At 39.8% G+C, this 27893-nt stretch overlaps 1 protein-coding gene across 1 annotated transcript; it reads left to right on the forward strand.

Moving 5' to 3' along the window:
• ntsr1 (neurotensin receptor 1 (high affinity)) lies at window positions 1-26474 on the forward strand. The gene is made up of 4 exons (XM_036532417.1): window positions 1-669; window positions 18282-18483; window positions 24060-24144; window positions 26225-26474. Exons 1-4 carry the CDS (start codon window positions 1-3, stop codon window positions 26472-26474), a joined length of 1206 nt encoding a protein of 401 aa, XP_036388310.1.
• The last annotated feature ends 1419 nt before the right edge of the window (window positions 26475-27893 follow it).

Genomic DNA, 27893 nt, shown 5'->3' on the forward strand with positions numbered 1-27893 from the left:
ATGGATGATAATTCCACGCTCACTAGGCGCAACTTTTTTGACTTTCGCGCTTTAACGCAAACACTCCAGGTGCCTGGAAACCGTTCTCAGCAGTTTTATAAAAATGCTACGGAGCCCGAGCTGGAGGATACCTTGGACGTGAATACAGATATCTACTCCAAAGTCCTGGTCACCGTGATATATATTGCGCTATTTGTGATCGGCTGTTTGGGGAACTCTATTACACTCTACACTTTACTGATGAAGAAATCCCTCCAAAATTTGCAGAGCACCGTTCACTATCACCTCGCCAGTCTCGCCGTGTCCGACCTCCTAATCCTTGTTCTCTGCATGCCCATCGAGTTGTACAACTTTATCTGGGTCCACCACCCGTGGGCATTCGGAGAAGCAGTATGTAAAGGGTACTACTTCCTAAGGGACGGTTGCTCCTATGCCACAGTGCTCAACATCGCAAGCCTCAGCGTGGAGCGCTACATGGCTATCTGCCACCCGTTTAAGGCAAAGAGCATCATGTCCCGCAGCCGCACCAAGAAGCTCATCTCTGGTATGTGGGTGGCGTCGTTCCTCCTGGCCACGCCGATGCTCTTTACCATGGGTCAGCTCTACGTCGGAAGTGAGAAGATTTGTACCACTGTTGTGTCCCTCGTCACGTCCAAGACCGTGTTGCAGGTGGGTGCAGGAGTGGCCAATTTTGGAGTTATCCTGAATATTATTATTATTTTATTATTTTATTATTATTATTATTATTGGAACTGGCGTTTCTTAATTCGTTTTTAAAAGGCAGCGATTTTTGCATAATATTATACGTATTTCATACACTCAAGCAGGTAGAATCTGAGCGTAGTTTTGTGTGGACGCTAAGAAGGTTAAGAGGTCTTTTAAAGCAATGACTGCCAATTGTGCTTTCGTCGAAAAACCCCAATTCAGCAAATCCATGGCATAACGAGGTCAGATACTGCAATTATCACGTATTCATGCACTGGTGTATTCACAGTCATTTCTTGTTGATTAATTTTAGCACCTGCACAGTTCCATTTCCGTCAAGCGTGACGTTTAGAGGTGAACATTACTCCGCAGGCAGTCCTGGAAGGCACTGACTTAATGTAGTGCTTAATGATACCCCAAACGCCGGTACAAACGCATGGTGTTCCTTAAGTGCTTGTATGAGAGGAACTGATTGCAGCTCTCGGAATCCATTGTATGTGCAGTCCTTACTGCAAGTAAATAGACATGCTCTGAGATCAATTGCACTGCACATAGAAAAGAAAAAAACCTAATGTGTATGTATGTACTTTGTGTGTGTGTGTATGGGGGGGGGGGGGGGGGGGGGGGGGGGGGGGGTAATGTGGGTATCGATTTAAACAGTAAACACAAAGCAGTGAATGGACGCATTTATTGTTACAGTTTGAGAATGACATTAAATTGCTGTTATTTTAGAAATGACCAGCAAGATCTGCAGAGGTAAGGTTTTTTAACCCGTTACACTCACAGGTTACAAGCCTGTTCTACAATCATGTAAACACTTGGACCTAGATTTAATCTAAGTATAGTCTGCTTTGACTTCAGTCCCTTTTATAAGATATAGCTTGCACAGAGTTCTGTAGAAGTAAGTCACAACCCCCCCCCCCCCGGCACCACCACCATCACCTTTAACAAATACGAGTCTTTTCAATTGAAAAAGCCAGGTTGTCAAGGTGATGTAAACCTGTGTGTCCCTATATAATGATGGAAGCCTTTATTTTCTCTCTTCCTTCAAAATAAGAATCTTTAAATGCTCTCCAAATTTATTTTCTTTATTTTATCACTTTTCTTTATCTTCTTTTTCCTCCATCCTCACTCATCTGTGCTCTCTGATTTTTGTCAGATAGATCTTTTTTTTTTTTAGTTCAAAATGTGTATGGATGCATATATGCACAAACAGAAACACATAAGCACATGCATGTGCATGCACACCCTTACATATTCTGATACATGTAAAAATGCATACGTACAGGTACTCACAAAAACCATGGATAACGTCTTTGTAACGAAAGAGTCAGAAGACCCAAGTGCAGAGCTCCAGTACTTTTAATAGTGTCCACAAATCCAAAACAGAAATCTTCAAGAATGGTCCAAACACAAGCCAGGGTCAAAGAACTTGGAGGGCAAACCGTAATACCAAACAACCAATCCAAACCACCAGACAATAAGCAGGGTCAAAACACAGGCAAACAGGTCAAAACAGGAAAAGAGCAAAGCACAACCACCAAGACACTGGTTCAGTATACAAGTGCAATACCACACAAAGAGGTGCCTGAATTGCAGTCCTTAAATCCCCGTGGTGATTGACTGAATTTGCTGCAGGTATGGTCAAAACTCAGGCGACTCAGAGCGTGGGCGTGGCTGAACAGGGAGTTGGCTGGAGGCGGGTCTGACAGTCTTATTAAATCCCCCATTTCAGGTCTACCCTATGCAGAGAATCAGTTATAGATTACACAGCTGTAGCTATTACTTTTTGTTCTGTTATTTTTATTCAGTTATATACAGTACCAGTAAAAGTTTTGGACACACATGATTAAGATAATGGGAAACATGCATTCAAAGACATTTTGATCTGAAGACTTATGCTTAAATGCTTGAAATTTGTTCCTTAGACAAATATAAATTGTGAAGTTGATGCTTATGTATGAATTTCTTTCCAAAAAATGTTTAATTAAAAAAATATTTTGGCTAATTTGAAGAATCTAAAATAGAACGTCGTTTTAGTTTGTTTATCATGTTTTGCTCCCTGCATAATTCCACTTGAGTTATTTCCTAGTTTTGATGTGTTCACTGTTATTCTAAAATATGGAAAACAGTAAAAATAAAGAAAAGTTTCTCGAAAATTTTGACTGGTACTGTATAAACGTGATTTTCACTTTGACACTGTTAATTTCAAGGCTGAGAAGTCTCAGAAGGTTTTCTTCCTCCCACACAGCGCTCCTCTAACTGAGCAAGTACAAGTGCTCAAAGAGTGAGGAGAAACAGAAAACAGCTTCATTAGGAGTGGAAGGGCCATGAGAAACAAAGCCGACTAACTCATATTGCCTTAAAAAAAGAAGAAAGGGAGGACGTTGACCCACCATTGAATCACTATAATCCCTTGGCTATACTCCTGATGGTTGCAAAGGAATGAAAACCTACTGCAGCCCATATAACTGAGGAAAGAGCGAAAGCAAGCCCTGTCCAATATAAGACCTGACTCACTCGTGGTGTGATTCTGAGTCTTGTAATGGGTAGGCTGAATCAAATCCTGTGTCGGGCACTGATGTTGTACCCTAACATGACATTCAAAACTGTTCAGAATATACATATACACATATAATGGGTATATAAATGGGTAATATGCAATATCTATGAGATGCAAAGCTCTACAATGTTCCCACTTTAAAGTAATTCACAAGTTGTGTCATAAGAAGCAGGTGGAGCGCACCAAGTTAGCATCAGATACACCCTCTTAATTGGTTGTGATATTGTTACTAATTTATGGCTGAAAAGAGGAGTAAAGCCCGTTCTGAATGCATCAAAGTCACCTTGATGGAGTGATGCCCAAGTTTCTACTGAGGCAGAGGCATGCTTTCATGTTATACACCACATATTGCTGCATGGTCTGTGAATTTTGGCCAGTGATTCACTAAATTAATCTTTCAATCAAACAGTCAATCATTTAAGCATTCAATCAATAAATCTGTAAAATTAGATTTAGTTTAGCATCATCCCATTGGGACTGTTCTGTGGGTGCTGTGCAACACGAAGAAGTTTTCTTACATTGCTATATATAGAAAATATACAATCACACTTTCAATTGATCTGTTTGAAAAGAAGGAAACTGTTCTAGTCAAGAGGTAGACATATTGACATGCCTTTAAAAAGAAGAAGCATTTTAACATGACCTTTAGGTTTCTCCTACATACTATGGGCTGGAGGGTATACAGATACTACCCTTTTCTGATCCAAATGAGGCTTACATTTGCTTGATGCACCTCTCATCAAATGGACTACCATCATTAACAATGTCCTTATCTGGACATTGACTGCGTTTCAGGATTATGCCTAGGGATTAGGGCACTCACCCATCTATCTTCACCAGTCATGGTACAGCACAAATTTTGAATTACTGAGGTTCATTTTAAAATTATTTCAGGAGTGGTAAGACTTCAAGGAGTAACCCTGCACAGCTGTTTGGCATCTTGCCATCTCACCAGCATAATGGGCACACTCTGTATTCAGAGCAACCATTTTCACAGACTGATGTTAGCATCTGCCTTGAATTACAAAGGCCACAGGCAGCTTTACTCCTTACCTCTGCAGCTCTCCATTAGGAAGTCCCACGTGTTGAGTTTGTGTGCAAGCATAGTGTCCCTAGAGCCCGGAAAAACAGACACTATCCGATAACAAGAACATCTGCTAGTGCAACACAGCCCAGTATGGGGCTCCACCCTTCGACCTGGTAGCGTCTCATCATGTGTTGCTTTGCATTTGTGTGGTTTCATCAGATTTCACCATTTTGGAAAGAGGGAACATCACCTCAGATGACAGATACTGCTACCTGCACTTAATCTATACTGTCTTCAGGTTAATACAGAGCCTCTGTAATCTTAGAGAAGAAGTATGCTGCACAATAGTGTGCCTGCAGCACAATACACAGCTCAGTGTGGACACACTGACTTATATGTATGCACATGATCATGCACAAACTCATGGTGCAGAATGGACTCCACACTGGTTCACTGTGGATCAGTGACAGTTCTGCACTGTTTGAGCAATGGTTCTGCACTGATCCAGTGATGGCTATGCACTGACTCAACAATGAGCTCAGATCTTACAAACTTCCAAGCAGTGTGTTTGGCTACTTTCCTCTGACTCAGCTTCAGACCAGACATTACATTTCTGGTTTTACTTTGAAACACAGTAAATAAGTGCCTTCTTGTTCACATCTCACATTTCTCTACAGCAGATGGTCTTGTTGAATCTTAATGTAAGAGTAGTAGCACTTCAGAGATGTGAATGGAACAAGTGTGGATTGATCATTAAGTTGGAGGACCAGGAAGGACAGACTGATTTATTTTGCATGTGATTCTTAAAGTTAACCCAAAGTTTTTTTTTCTCTTTTAATGTTTTTCCCATTTTTTGCAACCCTGTTTTGAAATGGGCAATTGTACCCTAGGCTTATATCACAACAACCTCCATACTCACATAGGACTGCTGCAGCAAGACAAATGAAATCCTCCAATACACTCTCACTCAACCAATAACTTATTTTGCACTACCAGTCACACAGCACACCACAGTGAAGTGATCACTCATTGCCATTCTACTAACATGCAAACGCCTGTTAAATAGCAGGGTGCCTGAGAGCAGTGAGATGAGGAAACCCTGGTAGATCGATCCACCCCTATACCAGGCAGAATGAATCTGTCACTGCATGATCCTGCTCATTGTCAGCAAATGACTCAGGCAGCTTTGAAGCCAGGTCATCAGGCTCAGCCTGCACTCAAAGTCAACCGTTTGCTGACTGAATCACTTGGGACCCCCACAAGAATATTTCATTAAACGTATAGTTGTTGTTAACAAAATGAGAATAGTAAAAAAAAAAAAAAAAGTAATCCAAGCAAAGCAACCTGAGTTGTTTTCCGTTTGTTTCTTGTATTCTTGTAAATAAATCCTTTGAGACAGCTGGAGTGTGATCTATTTCTGGTGATTCTTACTGTGGTAGAAGTAAAAACGATGATTTGCAAGATCAAGAACTTGCATTTTTTTCCTGTTTCAGGAAGCAGTAAAAGCCTACCAAGTTACCAGTTGACTGTTGATATTCACAATGATCCTAAGACACACAAAATTCAGAATTCAATATCAACTTCAGTAATATACCACACAATTATTGGCCAAATTTGGGCCATGCTGAGTGTTGTTATTTCTTCTTTGTAATGTTCCTATTGCATTACATAACAAATCCCCCAGTACCCCAAATAACACTTCTTACAGTCTGCCTCTACTTACATTCAGCCAATAGCAATAACTGTTCATTGTTTATCTGATTCAGGATCAGTTGCTAAAGGCAGAATGTGTCTCTCCACCATCAAACGATTCCTGCCAATTATCTTGATCTGAGGTCTTTCCTTAATGTTCTGCTAGCAGAGGCACATACTGACCTCCCTAGACATCCAAAGTACAAACCACCAAACCGACTGGCAATTAATTACAAAAACAAAGATAAATACTTGCAGCAGTTTGTACAGGGAAGCAAAAGCTAGTATAAGAAATTAAGACAGAAGACTGTGGAGCTCACATTTATGTATAATTCTTGAAAAGTGGACCCCTATAATTTTTTTCTTTTTTTTTTAATGAATTCCTAATATTTACATCTGTCTGCATTATGGTATCCTCCCTTCATTTGGAATTCAGAACTTTGTCTGGCATCACTGTGAAGATCCGGTGTATTTATGTAAGTGTATTCATGCACTCAGGAGAAACCCCATAATTTGGGCCTTTCAGGGGTTGAGCTGGGCATTTGGCTTTGGAGAGCAGATGCCCATTATCATGTGTTAAAACATGCTAATCACAGGGCTCTAGCAGAATGCCACCACTGGGTCACAAGGTCAGGCCAGGACGGCCTCATGCCTAAACACCCGGGAGAGCATAGGAGGGCCCTCTTTTGGTTTGCAGGTGGTGACGGCTGTTCATCTCCTCTGTTGCTCTCATCTCAGCCTCCTGCCTTGCCTGCTCCTGATGGCAAGGCAAGTGGCTCATTATCTAGTCTGTGCTATGGCCCCAGGGTGAGGCAGCTGCAGGCTTAATGTGGTCAATCACAGGCATCCTGCAGGGATTCTCCTGAGCGGAATGAGACAATTGCATCTCGGTCTTTCTCTTCTTGTCTTCTTCCTCTCATGTTTCATCTCTCTCACGTCGGGTCATGTGTTCACGGTCTTATGGCCTGATTATAATAGCTCTAAAAGATGTAGGGCTTGTAGTTACAAGGGGGCTCTATTAACTGCAACCGTCAAATTATGGCACGCAGGAGTTCACAGCAGCTGCTCTTTTTCTGAATTCCCTTGTCAACACAGTCATGTAGCATTTCCCCCTTACTAGTCTTTATCTCTGTATAAGGCTGCCATTCATTCCATCATACAGTATATGTACATTACCTCTGTACACATGTATAATTCTGTAAACAACCACTACCGTACAGATACCTATGTATGTACGCTAGTGTGGGATGTTAATACACCTATTGTTTTAGCTATTCAATAATTCATTTTTGTATTTTGTGTACCACTGTCTTCCCCTGAATCTGGTTGATGTTTTTACTGTACACTGTTGCCACAATTGCACTGCCTCAAGGTGCTAAGGCAAGCATACCCTCAAAGGTAATGTGAATGACTCCTTATATTCCAGTTCATGGTCACACCATTGTCACACCTTCAACTCATCAAGCACCGTTTCCCAGCTCAGGTCCCGAACATCAGGTTTTTTTTTCCATTGATAAAATACCACATTGCTGTGGCCATACCTCTTTGTATGTGCACCTGATCATTGTGCACTATTTTAGACTCTCGCATTTATATCATTAAAATCTTTTAGAATTTCCTGACTTTTGTACATTTGTAACAATTTTTTAAACATTTTTTAAGTATTTAAAGCTGGATTGGAATAACAGTCCTGCAGTGGAATCCCCTCTTCCCCCCTGTATGAAATGCTTGGGTTTCAAGCTGGTTGCTTTCATATCAAAGATTTTGAGATGAGCTTCAGTTGGCAAGGTGTCAGCCATCAAATTGAGCCATCCACGTTTAACGCAGCCCAGAAATATTTGAGTGTCGCTGGACCTGCCACAGCTCAGCAGGCCTTAGCATGCAATAAGTGGGTATTTGCTCTATAAGTGGGTTGCTTTTAGGATGACAGGGAAGTCTGGGAAGTAAGTAAGTCTGTTCACTTTCAATGCTAGCATCACTTTAGTAAACACTGTAAATTTAAACAACAAAGAGACAGAGCTAAGGAGATCAAAGCAGTAATTCATACCTTCATGGAGTCTTTGGGGGAAGTATTGATCTGCTCCTGTCTAAATTTGATGAAGATACAAAGAAATAGCTCTCTGAAGACTTTCTTTTTTTGCTTAGACTTCTGTTGCCTGGGTAAAAACAGGACCAAATTTGTTTCATATCAAACTTGTCCTTTGACCTCTTCTGCTGTAGTGTTTGGGGAATAGTTTTTTCATCTTTAATTAAGTTTTGTCTGTATGTGGTAGTACAGGTATTGAGATGTGCAAAATTCAGACTACATCTTGGTGCCCTGAACTCTGACCCATCCCCCCTCTAAATCTGTAGTAAAAGCTTAGTGGGGAAACCTGATGGAAGTTTACAGATTGAAGGCAGCAGCAAAAGGTCAGTGTTGAACACTTCGGCAATACAAGCTTGTGGCGAGATTTAGCTGGAAATTTGTGGTATTAGTATATGGTTCTGTCTGATGACAGTACTTTGTGACAATGCTTTTCACAGTGGCACTACATTCTGAGGATGGAGCTAATAATTCAGTATCAATACTTGCCTAACTGTGTGGAATGCATGTATTGTAAGTTGCTCTGTAAAAGAGTGTCTGCCAAATGAATAAATGTAAATGAAAAAAGATGTTGAAGAATGTGCCAAAGGTTAATGGTGTGTGCAAACAATGCCCCGTTAGCATTTTTATCTGTATGTGGATATGTCTGTATTTCAGCCAGTCAGCCAGTGCCCTCTACTGTTCAGCTAGTTAAGCCTCATTCCTACTGAAGTATGAATGGAGGGAGAAGCAAACACCATAGAAATAAAATTCCTGCAAGATGAAAGACCATATTTTCCCAACAACATTCTAAAGTAAAGCTCTGGATGAGCGTATGGGCAGAAGGCAGTCTTGAAAAGGTGAAATGTCTACTTCCTGGAATGACAGGGAGAAGATGGAGAGGTCTGGTTTTGAAGCTCTCTAAAAGCATTTCCCTTCCACATCACAGGTATTTTCAAAGACGAACAGTGAGAGAGAATGGGATGGCAGTGTGAAAGGAGAGGAAAAAAGCAACCATAAATTTCCCCTGCAAAACATTGAAGATTTACAAGAATATTTAAAGTTAACATCTTTACAGTGCATTTTCAGTAATAAGGTTTCAGATGCTAACTGTTCAGTGTTGTAATATACCCTTTGGGTAATATTTATTGTAATGTATCTTTGGTCTTCTCTCTGTTTTACATTCCATTTCCAGTGTTCAGTTATTTTTCTTTTGCTAAAACAAATGAATATCTTGTCCACCCAAATTAAGGCAAAGTGGTTGACTCAAAATCTCCCAAATACAACCCATTAAAATATTAATTTTTCAAAATCTTTAATTATTTCAAAACTTTTTTGGTCTTGCAAAGTAAATTTCCACAAGCAAGTGTACAGCAAGGAGGAAGGATATAAAGGGAGGATGTCAAGGAGAGAGGAGAACCAAGAGAGACAGGGAAAAAATTGGCTTACAGTAACCATAGCAACCGCATCCAGACCTGTTGCCCAGACTTGTATGTGCAGAAGGGCTGAAGTGCGTTCATACAGACTAAGTGTCTGAAGAGGGCAAAAAGGAATGGCTGGGCTCAGGTTTTCATTGCACAGCCCAAAAGCAGTGAATTATGGATGACACTGTGTGAAGAGTAAAGACTATCAGCCAGGTTCCCTAAAGGATTGTGCAGTTAAAAAATGACATTAAGGGCTTTCAAAAACATGAGTGGAATTTGTTAACCTGTTGGCATGGCCAAACTTGCTATTACAGTAAGAACTGATATATTACTTCATCTGACACCTTTGCCATAAATGTGTATTGTATCTTTATTATTTACTATCGAGCTACCCTTAGAATACCCTGCAATGGTGTATAAGCCTATCATGTCAAGATTCATTAAGTGCATGTCACAGGAGCAACAAGAACACTGGTACAGAACAGTAAGGTACATAGCAAATGAAATCAGGTTTGTGAACCGTGAACATTGCAACAGTGACTGATCTAGCATACACAAAATTCCTTACACATTTCTTTAAGAATAGCATACATATATCTACATCATGCCAACATTCACATATAGTCCAGTAACGACTTGCAACAGTAATGTGAGAAACATGGCTGTATAATAGTGTTCACATGGTTCCAAATGGTTTGTAAGAACAATGGTAGCTTGCAAGATACTACCATACAGCAACAGACCTTGCTCTCAGCTGAGAACTGTCTCATTGTGGAACTGTACACATCCTGTCCCCGTACTGTCGCTGTACCTACTGTATGCACTTTTGTAAGTCGCTTTGGATAAAAGCGTCTGCTAAATAAATAAATGTAAATGTAATACTCATGCCTGCCATTGACCTGTAAGAGCTACATTAAACTATGTCTAATTTCATTGTAAGGTTCTGACAATTGTATGTGGCTCATTCCACCACTGGAGAGGCCAGTGATGAATTGAGGTGAGTGTAGGGTACAGATATAGCCACAGCGGTTAGGGACCGCCAGATGATCAAAGGTTTCAAGGCAGAGAGCTCTTGTAGAGGGTGTACAGTCTGCTTGAAGGTACAAAGGAGCCATGTCCTTAACTGCCCAGAAGGCTAGCTCCCAGCGAAGTTAGGCAAGAAGAGGCAAGATGTGGCTATGTTTAGGGAAAATGAACAGTAGTCCAGCAGCAGCATTCTGAATGAGCTGAAGTGGTTTAATGTTACAGGGATGTAAACAAAAAGAGTTGGAAAAGGTCATTGCAGGAGTATACAATAGGTAGGATTATAAACTGGGAGGAGAAGGTGGTGAGTAATAATATATTCTTCCTCTTCAAGGAAGAAGCTACAGGTGAGCCACTTACCACCACCTCCAAAGTGAAAAAAAAGACCTGTCCTCAAGAGTAACTTCATTTTTTACTGGCTTCAGACAAGAATTGCATTGAAAATATCTATAAATATTGCAAGGTCTCAGAGGGGTGAGGGTTTGAGTTTAATTGGCCGGTCCTGAGAAGAATCAGTTTAAGAAGATAATTTTTCATCTAGGAAGACATCACTGTTCAGTGTGTATTTGTGGGAATTAGCAAGATGTGCTAAAAACACCAATGCACATAAATAATGCATCATAGTGATTTAGTGTGAAAAGAGACTGGAAGCTGTTCAAGCACTATTTCCTGTTCCTCCTTCCTATTGTATGAGTCAAGATCGAGCCTGTCAAGGTGACTTCACAGTGACTATTAGTGACTATCACTGTTTCAGGCGAAAGTAAGCAAACCAGCTCAAGGCAATAGTATATATTCAGTCCACAGCAGGGGAAAGAGGAAGTTTCTGCAATGTGCTGTTTTGAACATGGATGGTGACAGGGGTGGGTGCTTTTCTTGTAGAGACTGAATAAACAAGAATATAAAAATGACACATTATAGTGAGCATTGTCCATGGTAGATGACAGATATTTCTTTGACATTAATGTCAGTTATTTCACCTGTATTTATGTCACTGTGCTGATCTTCCTCAAATTTGCCTTGGATAACCAATTAACCATGTAATGCTACAAAAACTAATAATCGTACAATCGTCTGGTGTTAGATAGTTTTGACCAAAAATTGTGTGAAATAATATACTTCGGTCCAATTGTGCACATCTTATTATCTGATTATCTTTTATTGATTCCCTTAGCTTCTATTTCCATGTATTATATGGGGCTTTAATGGGGTAAAATGTGTTTGTTCTATGAATTTTACCTTATGAAGTTAACATATGATTTTTTTTTTCTAGGAGTGTGTGTGTGAAAATTGCTGCAACACTAGGGTGTTTCATTAGATTTATTGTTAAATGAATTGTTTTGTGCATAGCATGTCTCAGAGAACGAGCCATTAAGTTTGCATTCACTATGTCCAGGTATTGAGGTATGAGATATTTTTAGTGTTGCACAATTTAATTTAGTAAATTTGGCTCCTTTTGTCCTGTCGTTCTGTTAATATCAGAAATGGTTGTTATTATACCCTGAGCAGCAGATTTAAAATGAAGAAATGCCAGGTGCTGAGTGCAAAAATTATTTGAGGTGGTCTCCACCTGTGACAAATGTAAGACCAACTCAATAAACTTGTTATGCAAATCACATAATTACACAACCAATCAAAATGATTACTGCTGGTTACAAAGATAAAACCAACCTGAAGGAACATGTCTATGTAGGTCTTGCAGTTCTCCTTGTTTTGAAATCATGAATGAAATATTTAGATTTTTTGTTACCAGTCTTTCTTTTGTTTACAGAATAATAGTATCAGTAATTCTAGATTTGAACTGTGATTTTCTTAAACATAAAATATTTGAATGGTGCTGGTGAACTAGTAAATTATTACCATAACATTTAGGAAAAGAGCAACTTATTTACAGAATAGACTAAAGAATCGGCTCATCCAGCAACCCATGGTTACCAGGCAGCCAGGATTCTTCACAGTCCATGATTCCATCCTCAGCTGTCTCTAAATATAAAGATGTGGTGAACTGATTAGAGGTACTTAGCCACAGCATTGTGATTAACTGTTGTGCAACATGTACAACCTGCACATGATTGAATGTTTCTGGTTTATGACAACAAAGTTCAGTGAGAAAGTAATGGAATGCGTGAAGTAGATCAGCATCAACAGTATGATGGAAAGGATAGCAGTGTAAAAAAAAAAAAAAACTTCACTCCATTGAATATCTTGGCTTCCATCACATATGACTGTAATGTTGCATGTTGGACAGCACTATACTGACAAAGACCTGAGAAACGTCAGACATCAAAGCAGCTGTGATATAGCAGGGGTTTTTTTCCATTTCCAGAAGCAATGTGATTGTCGAATAACTTAATTGCTTATTATGCACCTCTCATTCAACATTAATAGGAAATAATTCTTGTGTGAAAAATTCTCATGCATCGTCTCCGATACAGCATTTTTGCGCACAATGTCTCCTTCTGTTGGCAATTACAGCTTGCTGTGATTAAGGAGAGAATTCACCATTTAACACAGATTTTGAATACGCCACCGTATCTTCACCAAATTAAGCTTTCTAAAAATGTTCATGCTATGTATTGCTTGTGATTGGAACAGGCTTTTGTGATTAAGATGGTGGTATACTTAATGATGTGTCTCCTACAAAATCTAATTTCCTTAGACATGCATACGTATGTTAAATGTGGCATATGCATAAACGCCAAAAGCACATATTGTTGCTATCCTCACTAAAACGTTCCTCATTTTGAATTTACAGTTGGTTAGTAATTCTGATGTAATGTTTTAGTTCTCCAGCCCTTTTATGGTCACAACTGACAGTTTTTTTGTGGTCTACCTGAGTGTTATGCCCTTAGATGTAAGATAATTGTATAACTAGAGTGGAAAATATGTCTAAATTATAAACAAACTGTTATGAAACAAAATGTACATTCTCTCAGGTAAGTTTACAATATGGCAAAGAATGTAAAAATTCCGATTTGATCAAAGTTGTCAAAGTCTCTCTCTGCAATTTTACTTCAATACTTCAACACACTCTGAAAATGTTTTTTTTTTTTTTTTTTTTTTTTTTTAAAAAAACACTTTGAAATACCAGTCATTACAATAGCTGTGTTCTCAGACACATCAGAATATCAGCTTTGGATATTTTATGCCAGAAACCGAAAGGCAGTGAAGTGTATATGCGTGAAGTAAGTCAGTACGTAAGTAAGTGACAATTTCCTGTGAATTAAATGATAAACACAGCTGTGTACCACATTTTAAAAAGTCATTTTAGTCATTTCCAAGTGGACAGACTAATAAGAAGTAATGGCCTGCCAGCCCCCATGCATTGCAGAGTAATGATCAAACTCATTTTTTAGGACTTCATAACAATAAATATTTCATCAGTGGCCATGCCTTGTCATGCAATACACTGGTAAAGTTTTGTATTTTACAGGCGAATTATGCAACATCATCTTTTTCATCAAAATTAGCAAATGTCATACACACAATAGGGACAACAGAGGTACAAATATACTTGTCTATAAGAGGAGCCCTTCAGAGAATGTGCTTGATTAAGATTTAATCAGAGCCTGTCATCAGACATATTATTTAACTGTTAAGCCTTTGTATCTCTGACTTATATATGGCTCAGGCCTGGCGCCAGGAGAAAATACAGAGGGGTGCAATAGCAATCCATGGGAGCGTACAAAACATCAAAACGTAATAGACATCAGGATATAAGGAGACAACTGGGGCTGCACTGAGGTCTGTTTGGGAGTGCGGTGCACCCCTAAGCACCCCATAGGACCAGCCCTGATCTGGCTGGTGATTTATACATGCTGTTGAGCTATCAACTATTCCTTTTCTGTAAGCTTTTCCATAGATAATACGAATGGTAAAATTGCGATTGCGGTGACCTGTTTATCCCTGAAAAACATTCAAGATTTAAGTTCATTCACGACTCCCCATTCAGCGACACAATGCATGTGGTATGTAGTGATAAATAATGAAATGAGTGTGAAACAGAGTGAAAATCTCGTCATTAATACTGATGTGAGCTGTACTCTGGGGTTTTAGTGGATTGTCCATTCCATATTCAGTGGGTCTAACAGTAATTGCAGTTACACAAAGATCATTCTTAAATGTTACCTTGCCTGGTTGTGAGACAGAAAGAGAACCTAATAGACCTCATTAAGAGTTGTTCATAATTGAAGGCCACGAAAAAATTACCAGCTCATTTAGCACAATTGCTAAGTGAATGAAGGCAGGAAAAAAGGAGAAAAGACTGTGATATTAGTAGATGAACTGGCTGGATGAAGGGTTATAAAGAATTTTGAGTTAATTAGCTAAAAAATGAAATTACATTTAAAGAGACACTGGGGACTGAGTTTAGGTGTTTAAAAATGAATAGGCTTTTACAGAGACTGAGAGCAGCGGAACTGCTTGCTACAACTTATTTCCGAACAAAGCCTTTATAGTACCACAACATATTAATTTAGGTTCATATTTTTTCTCCCTTTTGGCATTGTTAAGCTGGGGTGCCACATGAGTAAGGTGCTGTAAATTAACATTGATAGGAACATTCCTTCATGACCTATAATTCACAGGAAGGGGGCCTTGATACATAGAGCAGGTGCAAGCAATCAAACCTAGGCATCAGATCATAGCTGGCCTGTACTCAAAAGAGATTTATGAAGGGAGAGATAGAGAGAGAGATTGAGACAAGAGACACAGTAAAAGAAATGGAGAGTACAAAAGGTTGACATAAGACAGAATGCATATCATGTTAAAGAAATATTGGAGTGTACTAGTGAAAAATCTGAAAGGACCCAGTAAATATCCAGCAGTATTAATGGGTTACATGATAGTTAGGTGTGAAATAAAAGCTTTCAGTCTTCCAGTCAGGAATGTGCACAGGCACTGCAAATAAGAGCAATTAATCATTAACGGAATGCATCAACTGTCTGCCAAATGTGGGGTGTAGATGAAACCCAGAAACTGAAAGCAACTGTCAAGGAGTGTATTGGTCTAGGTGACATAGTCACGTACCGTACCCGTTATCATCCACTGGATGTAATTTCAGTATAATTGAAATGCTTCGAGTAGGTACTACACTAATGATATCTACCGCTGTCTAACTGCTCAGATGTTGTCTGCTGTAATTAAATAATGGCTTGGAGTTGGAGTTAGGTGTATGAAGCAATTGCCATTGAGACAGCCTGTATATAAATAACAAAATTTTACATGTGGCACAGCTTTTTCTTAGGTTGAACTGGGGCTCTCAAAGTCCAGGACTAAACACCATTGATTTTAGTTGTTCTTTAAAGTTGAAACACTTGCTGGCAAATGCTACCCATCATTAGCATGGTGGCTTCAAATACAGTGCATCTCTCTACCAAATGTCTGTTTATTTCTCTTTTCCCTGGCATCTGCAGGACAAGAAATCAAGATAATGTTAGTAACACCATTGTCACAGGTCCCTGGGTGCTTTTCTGTTAATATTCTAGTCAGCCATATCGTAGTGCTGGAACAATGAATGTGAGATGGAAATTGTGTTTTCAGATTAAAACAAGCAGGGGTGAAATGATTCAATACTCAGAAGAAGGAAATTAATTGGAATCCCTGAATGTCACTTTCATTTCTTAAATGCTGTGCATAATAGTATTTAGTGGCCACAGCAGCTCCCAAGGAAAAATACTTTTTGTTTGTACTTAGTGATGACTTTGAACGTGTCGTCCTTGTTTTAATTAAATGATGCTCATTTTCCCAGATTGTACCTTCCATTTCCAGTTTTTTTAAGATTTCATAACCTTATCAAATGGGGAGCTGTGCAGGGTTTTTTAATAACTGGTCAGGGTGCACCTATACCTGAGCTAATGTGTCAATTTTGGAAAAGTACAAAGAGATGCTGGCCCTAAATTCTAGTTCTAGATCAGCTTTAGATTTCTCTTCCTAAAGTGGCATGGCTTAAGGTTAGATTTGGGTGAACTGATCCTGGATCAGCTGTTGAGGGTGGAAGGTACAGAGATGCAGTTGCTAGCAATGGCTGTGTTGCTGTCGTCCAGATGGTGGCCATTTGATGGTGTGGTGGCTGCTCGCTGCAGCATTTTGAAATTCATTCAATTAAGTTTAAGTGCAAATATAAGGAGCACATTTTTTAAGCTTATTTAATTGTCAGTCTTGTCATTTTAAAAGCTTTCCCAAAATACATTAGCAAAGTACTTGCAGGGTTGCTTTAATATTGAAGAATCTGCACAGCAAGACATTTAGTGTTACGAAACAATCAGTGCAAGCTTTTAGATGTTTTTTTTTTTTCTTTTTTGTCATTGCAATCATAATGTCAACCAAAAATGCAGTTAATTAATCTGTTAATGAAGTTCATTGCTGTTTTCAGTTAGAATGATGGCTGCTAGAAATGGCCACGGCAATGATATAATACTTTGGGGGTGTAATGCAAAATGACTGTTGCAAGTGAGACAGACTGATCCAAATGAATAACCATTCATTCAGTCACCAGAATAAAAGTGAAAGGACTGAAACTGATTAAGATGGAGACTGCAAAACGTTCAGTCTCTGGCATGCATGCCGATATGATCCATCACAAATTCAATCAGTCTCAGAGGCTGCTACAGTCTGGGCTAATCATCAGTCTCCCACTGCTGCTCGCTGTTGTCAAGCTTTGTGTGCCATAAAGCGAGTGGATATGGAATTTGTTTTAAAGAAAAACAAAATGAAACTGGGCTCAAGTGAAAGAATATTTTTTCATAAAATAGATGAAAAAGTGAACTGTCTGACTAACTTTGAGTTTACTTTATATAAGCTCTGTGTGTGCGTGTGTGTGTGTGTATGTTTGTGTGTGGCATAGGAACTCAGATGTACATCATGGTTGAGTCTGCCTAGAGTACACTTTGGTCACAGATAGATAGGTGTTCTCTTATTTAGCGCAACATGTCTAGTGAAAACGGTGCACTGAACTGAGATAACGTCTGCACAAAGGGACGGTAATGAGAAGTATTAGGTGATACACCCCTGAGTAATTACGATTCAAAGTTTGTTTGATTGACAGACCAATTGCCCTAAAGGCATAGCTCCACACATTTTGAGCTGCCTGTGTTTATTTGCCTATTAATTGGCTGCCTTGACTGTCCTCCAAACAACACGTGTGACAGTTCTGAAGATCCAGAAACTTTTTAAGCTGTTGTCTGGGAATATAAAGCCTATATTTGATTTTGTCTATGCATGCATCAGCAGGCTCTTATAACTGTGTTTTCTAAATTAGATGTATTAGCAGTATTAACTACATGCACCTGCAAATATAGCCATCATCACTCACTCACTGTGCAATTAGCTACAGGGAAAATATTTCAGTTTGGGCAAAATGTTTTCATTTGGGGATTCCAAAATGAAATTAACTAAGAATCTTCATTTTGTGATTAGTGATTAGTTGGGAAATTAAGCCTCAAGTGTATAACTAGCAAAGCTCTGGCATGAGGCCTACAGTGTGTTAGGCTTAGAGATCTGAGACATGGCTGATAAGTGAGGCTACTACTTACCAGTCCATACACAGTTAATTCATTTCATTTACTCAAGGTAGAAATGAATACTTCTTGTTGTTTTCAAACTAAAACGGTAGAAATGTACCAAAAGTTCTCTTCTTTCTAGTAAAATCTAGGTCTGACAATCTGTCTCACAGTAGATGGTCAGGTGATTTCTGTGACAACACAACCTGCTATCTTTTCTCTCTCCTCTCCGGACCTTTCCCCTTGACCTATGCCCTCCACCCACAATGTCCTCCCTACTCAACCCCAGGTGAATGCGTTCCTGTCCTTCGTGGTTCCCATGGCAGCCATCTCAGCGCTGAACGGCGTCATCGCCAGCCAGCTGCTGCGCATGTTCCAGCAGGCTGCGCAGGACAGCCGTGTCTGCATCGTCGCGGGAAACCCCACCATGCTGAGCGTTGCCGTGGAGCCTAACCGGACGCAGTCACTGCGGCATGGAGTCATGGTCCTGCGTGAGTACAGCGTAGCTCTGAGACACATGCAAGTGCAGGCAGACACACGCAAACACACACACATAGTGATAAGTGACAGACGTACACATGCACATAAGCATACAAAACATACACAACTAAAATTTTTCCTTCATTCTTGGTAAAAAGTCTTTCATCTTACGAAAGTGTGGTGTATATGTGGGCATATTGCTCTGAAATTGTTGTACAAAGTTTATTATCACCGTGGGATTTAATATGAGCAGAATTTAATATGTAGCTAGCTAGTTAGCTAGCTAACTGAATGCTCTGTAAATTTTAGATTTCAGTTAATTGTGTACATTGGATACCTAGCTATACATTTAGCCAAGGTTTTTTTATCATGTCACCCACTGAATGTTAGGCAATTATAGTTACAGATATAACTATATATATGCTTTGGAAACTGTCGGTATTATAAAGGCCTTGATTGCTGGATAGGGACTGTACCACCCATAACCCTGCTAAATCCGAATCATATTATCATATTATTCACCTCAACTTAGATGCAACAGTGATCAAAGCATCAGTGTGTTAAAGGTCAGGTCTGTGAGTCTTGAGATGGACCTTATGCTTAGGTGGCCTGCTGCTGTGATGAGACACAACATAACAATTGTAAGGAAGAAAACACAGCTACAGATTACTATCCCTCAAAGACTGTTTAGCTGCAATATATTCGTGGCTGTGGTGCCATGTGACCTAGACAAAGACAAGGCAAAATGTTCCTCATTCTCAATATTTTTGTTGTTTTTCTAGATAACAAGAATGTCAATTATCTGAATAATCCTTTCGTGCTGACATATAATTCTTATCTGCAGGTGCATGGAATGAAAGAAAATATAAAATACAAAATAGGTTAGAATTTTAACTTCTCCAGGATGTACTTTCTGAAAGAAATCCATTACAGTACCAGATTTCCTTATTATCTCAACACATGTCAAAAAACTTATGAGCTTGAAAATGTCCTGTATATTTGCTACCAGTCCAGAGATCTACAGTCTCACCTGTGGTCACAAAATTGGGGTTAGTATTCTTTGCCTGTAGGAGAGACAGAAGAGATATGAGACTTGAGTGGGTCTTCTAGGACTACATCAATATGCTAGATGCATATGTGTGCTTTCTGAAATGAGCCCATGGAAAACTAGTCTTAACTTCTTGGGTAGTGCTTTTGCAAACTTTGCCATTAACTTTCCCCATCAAGAAATATCTCTGCCTGAAAGGTCTGTAGCTGAAATGTGATGATAATGCAAAGAGGTATGGGTAAACCATTTCTGTGAAGACAGTATCTAGGCTGGAAGACAGCATCAATGGCACCAGCTCTGCATTTTAACTCTTGGTAACTATGCATTGGGAAACACTTTACCTCAACCCTCCAGTTGCAGATGTTTTCCAACCAAGTCAGCAAGAGAAAACGTGCTATTTAGGATGCAGTCTGACTACGCTATCGTCCCTATAACAGAATCTGGAGAGAGCTGATAAAACAGCCCATGCTTTTGCCAATATGCAGGTGGGGCAGTGGTCAGCTGCATCTTCAATTGCCTTTATCTCTTTGATGCATACACAGCTAGGATGGTTAAGTTAAACTATAATGCACCTTTAGCAGGAGAGTGTTTCAGCTAAGAGGACTCTGAGTCTTATTGTGTTGAACCGTGACCAACATGCTTTGTACACAGGAGACCTTAAAGAGGTTGTAATGCTGCTTCTCTATTCACAGGAATTATCTTTAACCCTAACGCGCAGCACTGTGGTTTCTTTATCACCATATGGGATGCAAAACCAAGTGTGTGTCATTAAATGGGAATTAAGGATAATAATACAACCTTAAGGCATGGTAAATTTCATACATAAGCTGCTGTTGGTAATGGGCTTAATTTTAAGCAATGATAATTGGTGACTGTTTAAACTGTGTCATAACCCATGGCTATTTATGAAAGAAAGCACGTGGGATACTCAGACAATTAAAAACATAAATGATGTAATGACCTGGAGTGAATTCTACAACTATCTACAATTCCAGTCGATGGCACAAACATTCACAAACAGTGAATGTTATTAATTCACTTCCACAACTATATTAGGAGCTCTGATCAAGTGACATACCCTGTGCATGTGTGGGAGTGTGACAGGAAATAGCCATTGAACTGAACATTTCTTCCTGGCCCTGATATTTCCCATCATAAATGGACACACTGCTGCAGTCCAGATGGGGAAGGATATCAGCTCCATTTCTATTCTGATTTCGTTTCACCATGGCAATGAAAGCCATGATGTGCCATGCGGGTGGCAGTGAGAACGGAGACCCACTGTCATGAATGGAATCCTTTCCCTCCAGGCTTTCTGAATCTCCAGTCTTTCCCACAGAACCAGAACACACACGGGAGTTAGGCTGATAAGCCCTATCCTTTCCAAGTGCGATAAGCAATAGAACAGGAGCCAATTGTGGGCTCTCTCCTCTGTCAGCCAGTTTCAATCCAAAGGGTTCTGACTGAGGGACAAGAGGGAAAAGGCATTTCTGCCGCAGAGACTCCAGGGAAGCTTGTAAGCATCCACATCATATCACACCTCTGTCAGAGATAATGCATGCCTGTGGCTCGGACAAAAAAAAGAACCCTGACGTTAATTGTGATTTGTAGAGATAATATTTGTGAACGCAATGAATTTGTTATTAAATGTTCTTATTTTAACTTTGAAGCATACAAAAAGCCACCAGAAACAAGGCCAGTGTGAGGATGGAAGTCAATCTGAAAGATGTCATAGTTTTCTGGGCAAACACGTACAGAATAATGCAGGGAACACCATATTATCTCATGAGGATACACATTTTTTCAATCTCACACAAATTACAGGCTGCATCATATGTCATACATAATGTAGTAGGGATGCACCGATCCGACTTTTTCAGTCCCAATACCAATACCAATACCGACACCTGGGTTTTTGGTATTGGTCGATACTGAGTACCCTGTAGTGTAACATAATTGCAATTGGCCCCAATGCAAATATTTTTTTTAAAAATATTTTCACAACATGTAAAAAAATACACACACATCTTCGAAGAAAAATCTTATTGCACAGAAAAATATGGGATATGATAGGAAAATTGTTCAGCCTATAAAATCATTAAAATCCATTAAAATCAGATGAATATGCATTACATCATTAAAATTAGATGAATATGCATGGACTGAACCCAAACTTTCAGAATGTTAAGAACATTCAGTCTGACTTAGAGTGCAGTCCAGTGCTTTTCACAGGGTAAACATTCTGGAAGTACTGTTTTGTTATATATGCAAGCACATAACTATGAAATATGAGTTTTTTTTTTCCTTTAGGGACAAGAAGTGTTGCTTTTGATTTTATTAATAAAAGATTCTGGAACCTTCTTCTGGCTGAAGCTATAGAAGTAAGGAAGTAAAGAATTCAAGCCATCCTTTCACATAAATAGCTTCAGGGAAAATCATTCCTCATGAAAAACAGGAAACATGTCCTCCGAAAGTGTGTTTCTAAATATAGAAGGCTTCTAATGGGAGGGAGCATGGAGGAGACTGAGGCCGAAAAAATTAAATACTTGACTCCAAAACACAGGCAGGTGATCTAGTGGCATGTTCTCTCATCTGTCTGAGGCTGACCAGGTTGCATTGTTGCCATGGATCTCAGGTGTAGGCATCATCCATCAGCTAGGATGATATTTGATTTCCTGCCCTTTGCAACAGACTGTCAATGAGAAGGAGAAAAAGAGCAGCTCATACTCTCGCCCACAGCCCCTTCTAAGCATCTCAAGCCAAAGAAGTTTCCCCTTCCCTGCTATTACTCTTCAGCCTCAAGGAAAAAAGTGCTGCATAGGACTTGAACTGAACCAACACTACAAATTGCTTTCAGAAGAATCTTCTGGAGAAGCATGTGTTGCTCTCAGGCAACAGCAGTCAAGTGATTCTGTCTCGACTTCCACCAGCACTGTGTGAGTGCTGTTGCTGCATGCATCTGCTACATACAGTGCTACACTTCCAAGTAACTCATCTGTGTAAGGCAAGTCCTGCAGTAGTCAGAACACTCACAGACTGTTATCATTTGTTGATCACAACAGTTATTATCAGTTATTGGAGTGTCCAGCCCAAAACTGATCAGTTCAGAAGTAGATGCCAGTGGAGAGGAGGAGGGAGATTTTTTTCCTTAAATATCTCCTTAAAAACCATGTCAAACTAATGCTATTTTAGGATATGATTCCATGCTACTGTAGTTTTTTTTTTTTTAGCTCTAGCCAGGATATAATCTAGTCTGGGGTATATCTTGGCTGATATGATCTGATTTAAAATTTATAATACTGGGATCCTCTGATTTAGATTGTTGGAGTGAATGTACATTTTTATTGTCTGCTTATTAGCCATCAAGATTTCTTTTTGGGTTGAGAGTGGAGAGTGTGCATGAGTGCTGCTAGTCCACATACTTTACAAATGCAGTGCATTTTTCAACAGTAATCAAGCATCAATAAGAGGACTTTGAACAGAAGTAATTTCATTTTCTGTATCACATACATTACAGTGATTAATAAGGAACACTCAATCAAATCCATCTAGGAAGGAAAAACAACAAGCTACTTACAGACATCTTGACTTGGTGTGATCAACTCTTCGGAGATGGGGGAAGGGGTCCTAAGGACACCTCACATTAACGCATCATTAACATTGCCTTTGGCAACGCATTTCAGGCCGACAGTTGCAACACCAAAATTCCCATGTCACTAACAAGAGGTGACCATGCCCTGAAGGGTGCTTTGAAAGAGCACTGTCTAAAAGACACTGATTAACAACATGCAACATCAAGATTTAGAAGACATGCTTTCCGTAAAGCCTTTGTGAAAGCATTCAATCAATATATGCTGTACCCTATGTAGAAAAATCTGTGTTTAATGACAGACAATAAAATTATTTCCGGAATTATTTATGTTGATATTTAATGGAATAGAGGCACTCATAAAATGAGTAAATATGCCTACAATTCCCAGTCAGGGATTTCTAATACACGGTTCAGTTGCCTGCTTTCCCTCTCCTTAGATTGTCATTTATAAATTATTTATATCATTACCAGGGGCGTTTCTAGCTATTGAAAACATCAGGGGTTAAGACAAGTTTGGGGCTTTTTTTTTTGAAGGGAGATCGGCATTGGTAGGCTGGGGAGGTTATATCTACCTTTATAATAAATAAATATCACACTGCAAGTCAAGTTCCACTCTGTTACACAGTCTGTCTGTGGTTTTGCTATAAACACCTCCTTTTTCAGGGCGAAAATATTCTGGTCTAGGCTTAAAATATGATGAGACCTAACGACGCCACTGGTCACTACTCTGAAGCAGACTGAGCATGCATTTACTTCTTTTAGTTCTGCGTCTGGTCTTATAACACTATTTGTCTTATCCCCCCCACCCCCTTACACACCTTCCCATCTGCCCTCCAATGCTCCTGTCCACTTTCCCCTTCCTTGTTTTCCTCTCTCTTTTCTCTCCCTACCTCTATCCCTCTCACTTTTCCTCTCCCTCCATCTTGATTATCCCTTTTGCCTGGCAGGTGCTGTGGTCTTTGCCTTTGTGGTGTGCTGGTTACCTTATCACGCCAGGCGACTCATGTACTGCTACGTCACCACGTGGACAGAGTAAGTAATGGAACTTAAGCAACCTTTTTTATGCTTATGCTGCCTTGTTTTGTATGAAACTTGATGTGCTGCTTTTCCTGGCCAGGTCTCTCTTGTAAAAGAGATTTTAATCTCAATGGGATGAACCTGGTGAAATAAAGGTTAAACAAATAAAAATAAAAAACCTATCAGGTCACATGGAACTTGTAAAGTAATGTCATGAAAATTGTGTTGTATTCAAAAATACAAAATCACAGCAGGAGCTTCCTGTGTTAATCTCATAGTATAGACAATGTATAGACAATGTATAACCATTCTTAAGCTCCCTGATAACTTTGTAAATGGCTGGCTTTGAGGTCCAAGGCCAGGGTAGGTCTGGTGAAATTTTCTGCTTAGCTTCATTGTCTGTCTTATGGTAAACCTCTTTGTCCAGGCAGACCACACACTAGACACAAACGTTGCTTATGTACCGCAAGGAAGTGATGAAGATGTCAGCCCTCAGAGTGAGTCGATATGGGTTTGATGAAGGGCAGTCCTCTACTGGGCCCTCCCCACATGCCTTAGTCAGGGCCATCAGTCAGAGGCATGTGTCATGGCGAGGCATGCATTTAAACAGACACATACATAATTCAATTAAGATTTGCAACCATCTATCAGTGTCAGCACAGTGCAGATATGCAGATCTGTCTAAATGTCTTGCAAAATGATTGAATGCAGTCTTATTGCTTCTTTTATCATGTGCTTTAATGAAGTAGCCTAGTTGAAGCCATTAGTTTTGTGGTATAATGTGTGTTAAATACACAATTCAACGAACTGTGTCTAAAACACTGGGATTTTGATGCATTTATAATATCTCCATGTTAAAAAATGAATGCATTTTGCCACAATAGTGTTTTTGTCATGAGGAAATTATTGATTTCAAAGACAAACCACACATTTGCATGCTCACATGACTAAAAATGTCTACAATATAGGACCTGCAACAGACACACACAACCGAATATATGTTTTTAAATGGGTCTTTCAGTTGTGGATGACAGTTATTCCATATATATGTATATATATATATATATATATATATATGGTGGTAAGTTTAAATTATCAATAAAATGACTGGCTTTGATGGGCTGATAGGACTCTTCTCATCATTAAATATTCTGCTTTTTGTATATTCTAAACTTGGCTCTGATGCCCCTGAGTAGTCAGACCTGCAGTTGCACACATTCCCCTCTCTCAGCCAGGTACAGATGGTACTTAACAGGGTCCATTTTAGCCCAGGAAGAGGTGATGCCCCCTCATGCCATCTCCACTATTGGGCCAGTTATGGGAGATCCTATTTGCCAGGATCTTCAACCATCCATCACAGACATATTTCCAGGATATAGAGCCACTTTGAATCTGGCTCGATCCAATTGAGGATGGTGAATGTTTTCTGTATGGTGTGATGAACAGGTTTTGTGCCATGATGCAGCAGTTGGGTTGCCTCTGATGGCATACCTGATTGTCTCCAGGCTTGTGAGAAGTGTGCTGCACCTGTGCCTAGCAAAAACTGCCAAAGTGCTGGTGTGGGACTCAAACGTGGTGCTCACAGTGATCTCAGGGCCTGGGTCCTGAGTGCACAAGTGTCTGCTATGGATTCAGCTATGGTTCTATTAGATAAAGGCTTCTCCTCGTCATCCATGTTGCATCAGAATTGCAAGAGACAGAGTGGGGATTGATCTGCCCTAATTAGGGAAGGGACCGTACCAGATCATTACCGTGACTTCTTCAACATTATGCCACATTTATATCAATAGGGAAGAGAGGAAAAGTGTTCTGAGGTTTACTGGAGCAGCCCTCAGCAAATAGAGCCATGATTACATCTGTAACCTTCATTTTAATTTTCCACATCAGTACTTCTGGATTGTTGTTGATTCAGTTAAGGTAAAGTACTTGTTGTACAGATGTGTCGGAATAAAAAAAAAAACTTCACTGGTAAACCCATGACTGTACCAATCAAGTCTTAACCACACTGCTGCTAGGACAGTGAGAAAAAAAAACAAACAGACATCTGTGCCAGTATGAGGGGAAGTGACCTCTGCCCCTATCTCCCTCCCTGCAGTAGCCTGTACGACTTCTACCACTACTTCTACATGGTGACCAACGTGCTGTTCTACGTCAGCTCTGCCATCAACCCTGTCCTCTACAACCTGGTCTCAGCCAACTACCGGCAGGTATTTTTCTCAACGCTCCGCTACTTCTTCCTGCCCTGCCGCCGCAAAAAGCCAAAGCGCGTCCTGACCAGGCACTGCAACAGCATCTCCAGTAACCACACTTTCTCCACCAACATCATCAAGGAGACAGTTTACTAACCCGCTGATTGTTGGCTGGCTCATCCGCCCTCAGCAGAAAGAAAGGGCAGCTACAAAGAAAAAACGGCAGCCACGCCCAAAACATTCCACGTCAGAATGCAAGATGAAGTTTTTATTGGTGTAGTGGGAGTGTGTGTGTGTGTGTGTGTGTGTGTGTGTCTGAGTGTTTGGGTGTGCGGTGCATAGACTGAGTACTAACACACGTCACTTTACTTTTACAGACAAAAGTACCGTTCCACTTTCATGATGAAAGCACAGATTGTCATGAAATGATATATAAACTTTTATAAATGTGTAAAGTACAGTGAGATACATACACATGTTCTACATAATGTGTAGTTATTTACACTTAGTTCACATTTTTCCACAGCTCATTAAAGACAGCAAGCATGTACACAGACATGCAATTAACTAATTGTAACAACAAGAATGTAATGCATAAAACCCCATAAGAGTCAGAGCATCAGGACAAAAGTTGATATCACATAGAAGAGATAAACAATGCTGGCTAAATGAGCTGCAGGTACAATGCAAAAGTAAATCTGGAGTCTTTCTGAGTGTGAGTCACCTTTGAATTAACTTAATATGGTGTATAGTAGGATAAAATCACCACAGGTTTCTCAATAGAATTGATTTTTTTCCCCTGAAATTCTGCAATGTCTTCTTCAACAGGCTCCCATTTTATCATAGGGAGAAAAAATGGGGAAAGGTCAGTCAAGAGAAAAAGAATGTAGTGCAAGGAGGCTGTTATTACCCATGATGCTGTTTACATAGCCATCTTGACCAGGACAAAACCAGGAAACCAGTCCTTTCTTATTGAGGCAACAGGGTCTTTCTCAAGTGGATGCAAAATAAACAGAGCCTGCTTCATAAAACCCACTGTGACCAAAGTGATGCTCAAAAAAAGGATGACAATAAAGCCTACAAAATTCCAGAAACTGTACATCGACTGGAACACAAAAAGAAGTGACGGGCGAAAATGGGCATAAGAACGCAGATGTTCTCAGGCCATAAATAACCAACGCTCGAAAGACAGTAAATAATGAACTCTGTTAAAAAGAGTGCCCACTCATGGCATCCTCTCCCTATCAGAAGGACAGGAAGAAGCAGAGCGATGAGAGCTCTCAGCTTCAATGTACGCCTGTTCTCATCTCCCCCATAGAAGGAAGCTATGCGTGTGCCGCATTAATCATTAGGGGACAAACTGAGCTCAGAAGGAGGGGTTTGTGTGTGTGTGTGTGTGTGTGTGTGTGTGTGTGTGTGTGTGTGTGTGTGTGTGAAAGTGTGCATGTATGAATGATGGCCACCTCTTGGATTTTAAATGTGCCATTTGGTAAGAGTCTGGGTCATGTATCTTGTCAGCTGTCAAGTTTTGATAGGGTTTTGAGTTTAACTGTCGGTGAAATGTATTTACATTTG

Source organism: Megalops cyprinoides, chromosome 7 (assembly GCF_013368585.1).
Source record: "Megalops cyprinoides isolate fMegCyp1 chromosome 7, fMegCyp1.pri, whole genome shotgun sequence".
NCBI classification, from domain to species: domain Eukaryota; kingdom Metazoa; phylum Chordata; class Actinopteri; order Elopiformes; family Megalopidae; genus Megalops; species Megalops cyprinoides.

Bases quoted from the DNA above. Each gene is read 5' to 3' on its own strand.
- ntsr1 (XM_036532417.1), top strand. From the start codon at position 1: ATGGATGATAATTCCACGCTCACTAGGCGCAACTTTTTTGACTTTCGC. The intron at 18,484-24,059 runs GTGAGTACAGCG...TTTGCCTGGCAG, and splicing joins GCATGGAGTCATGGTCCTGC to GTGCTGTGGTCTTTGCCTTT. The intron at 24,145-26,224 runs GTAAGTAATGGA...CCCTCCCTGCAG, and splicing joins TACGTCACCACGTGGACAGA to TAGCCTGTACGACTTCTACC.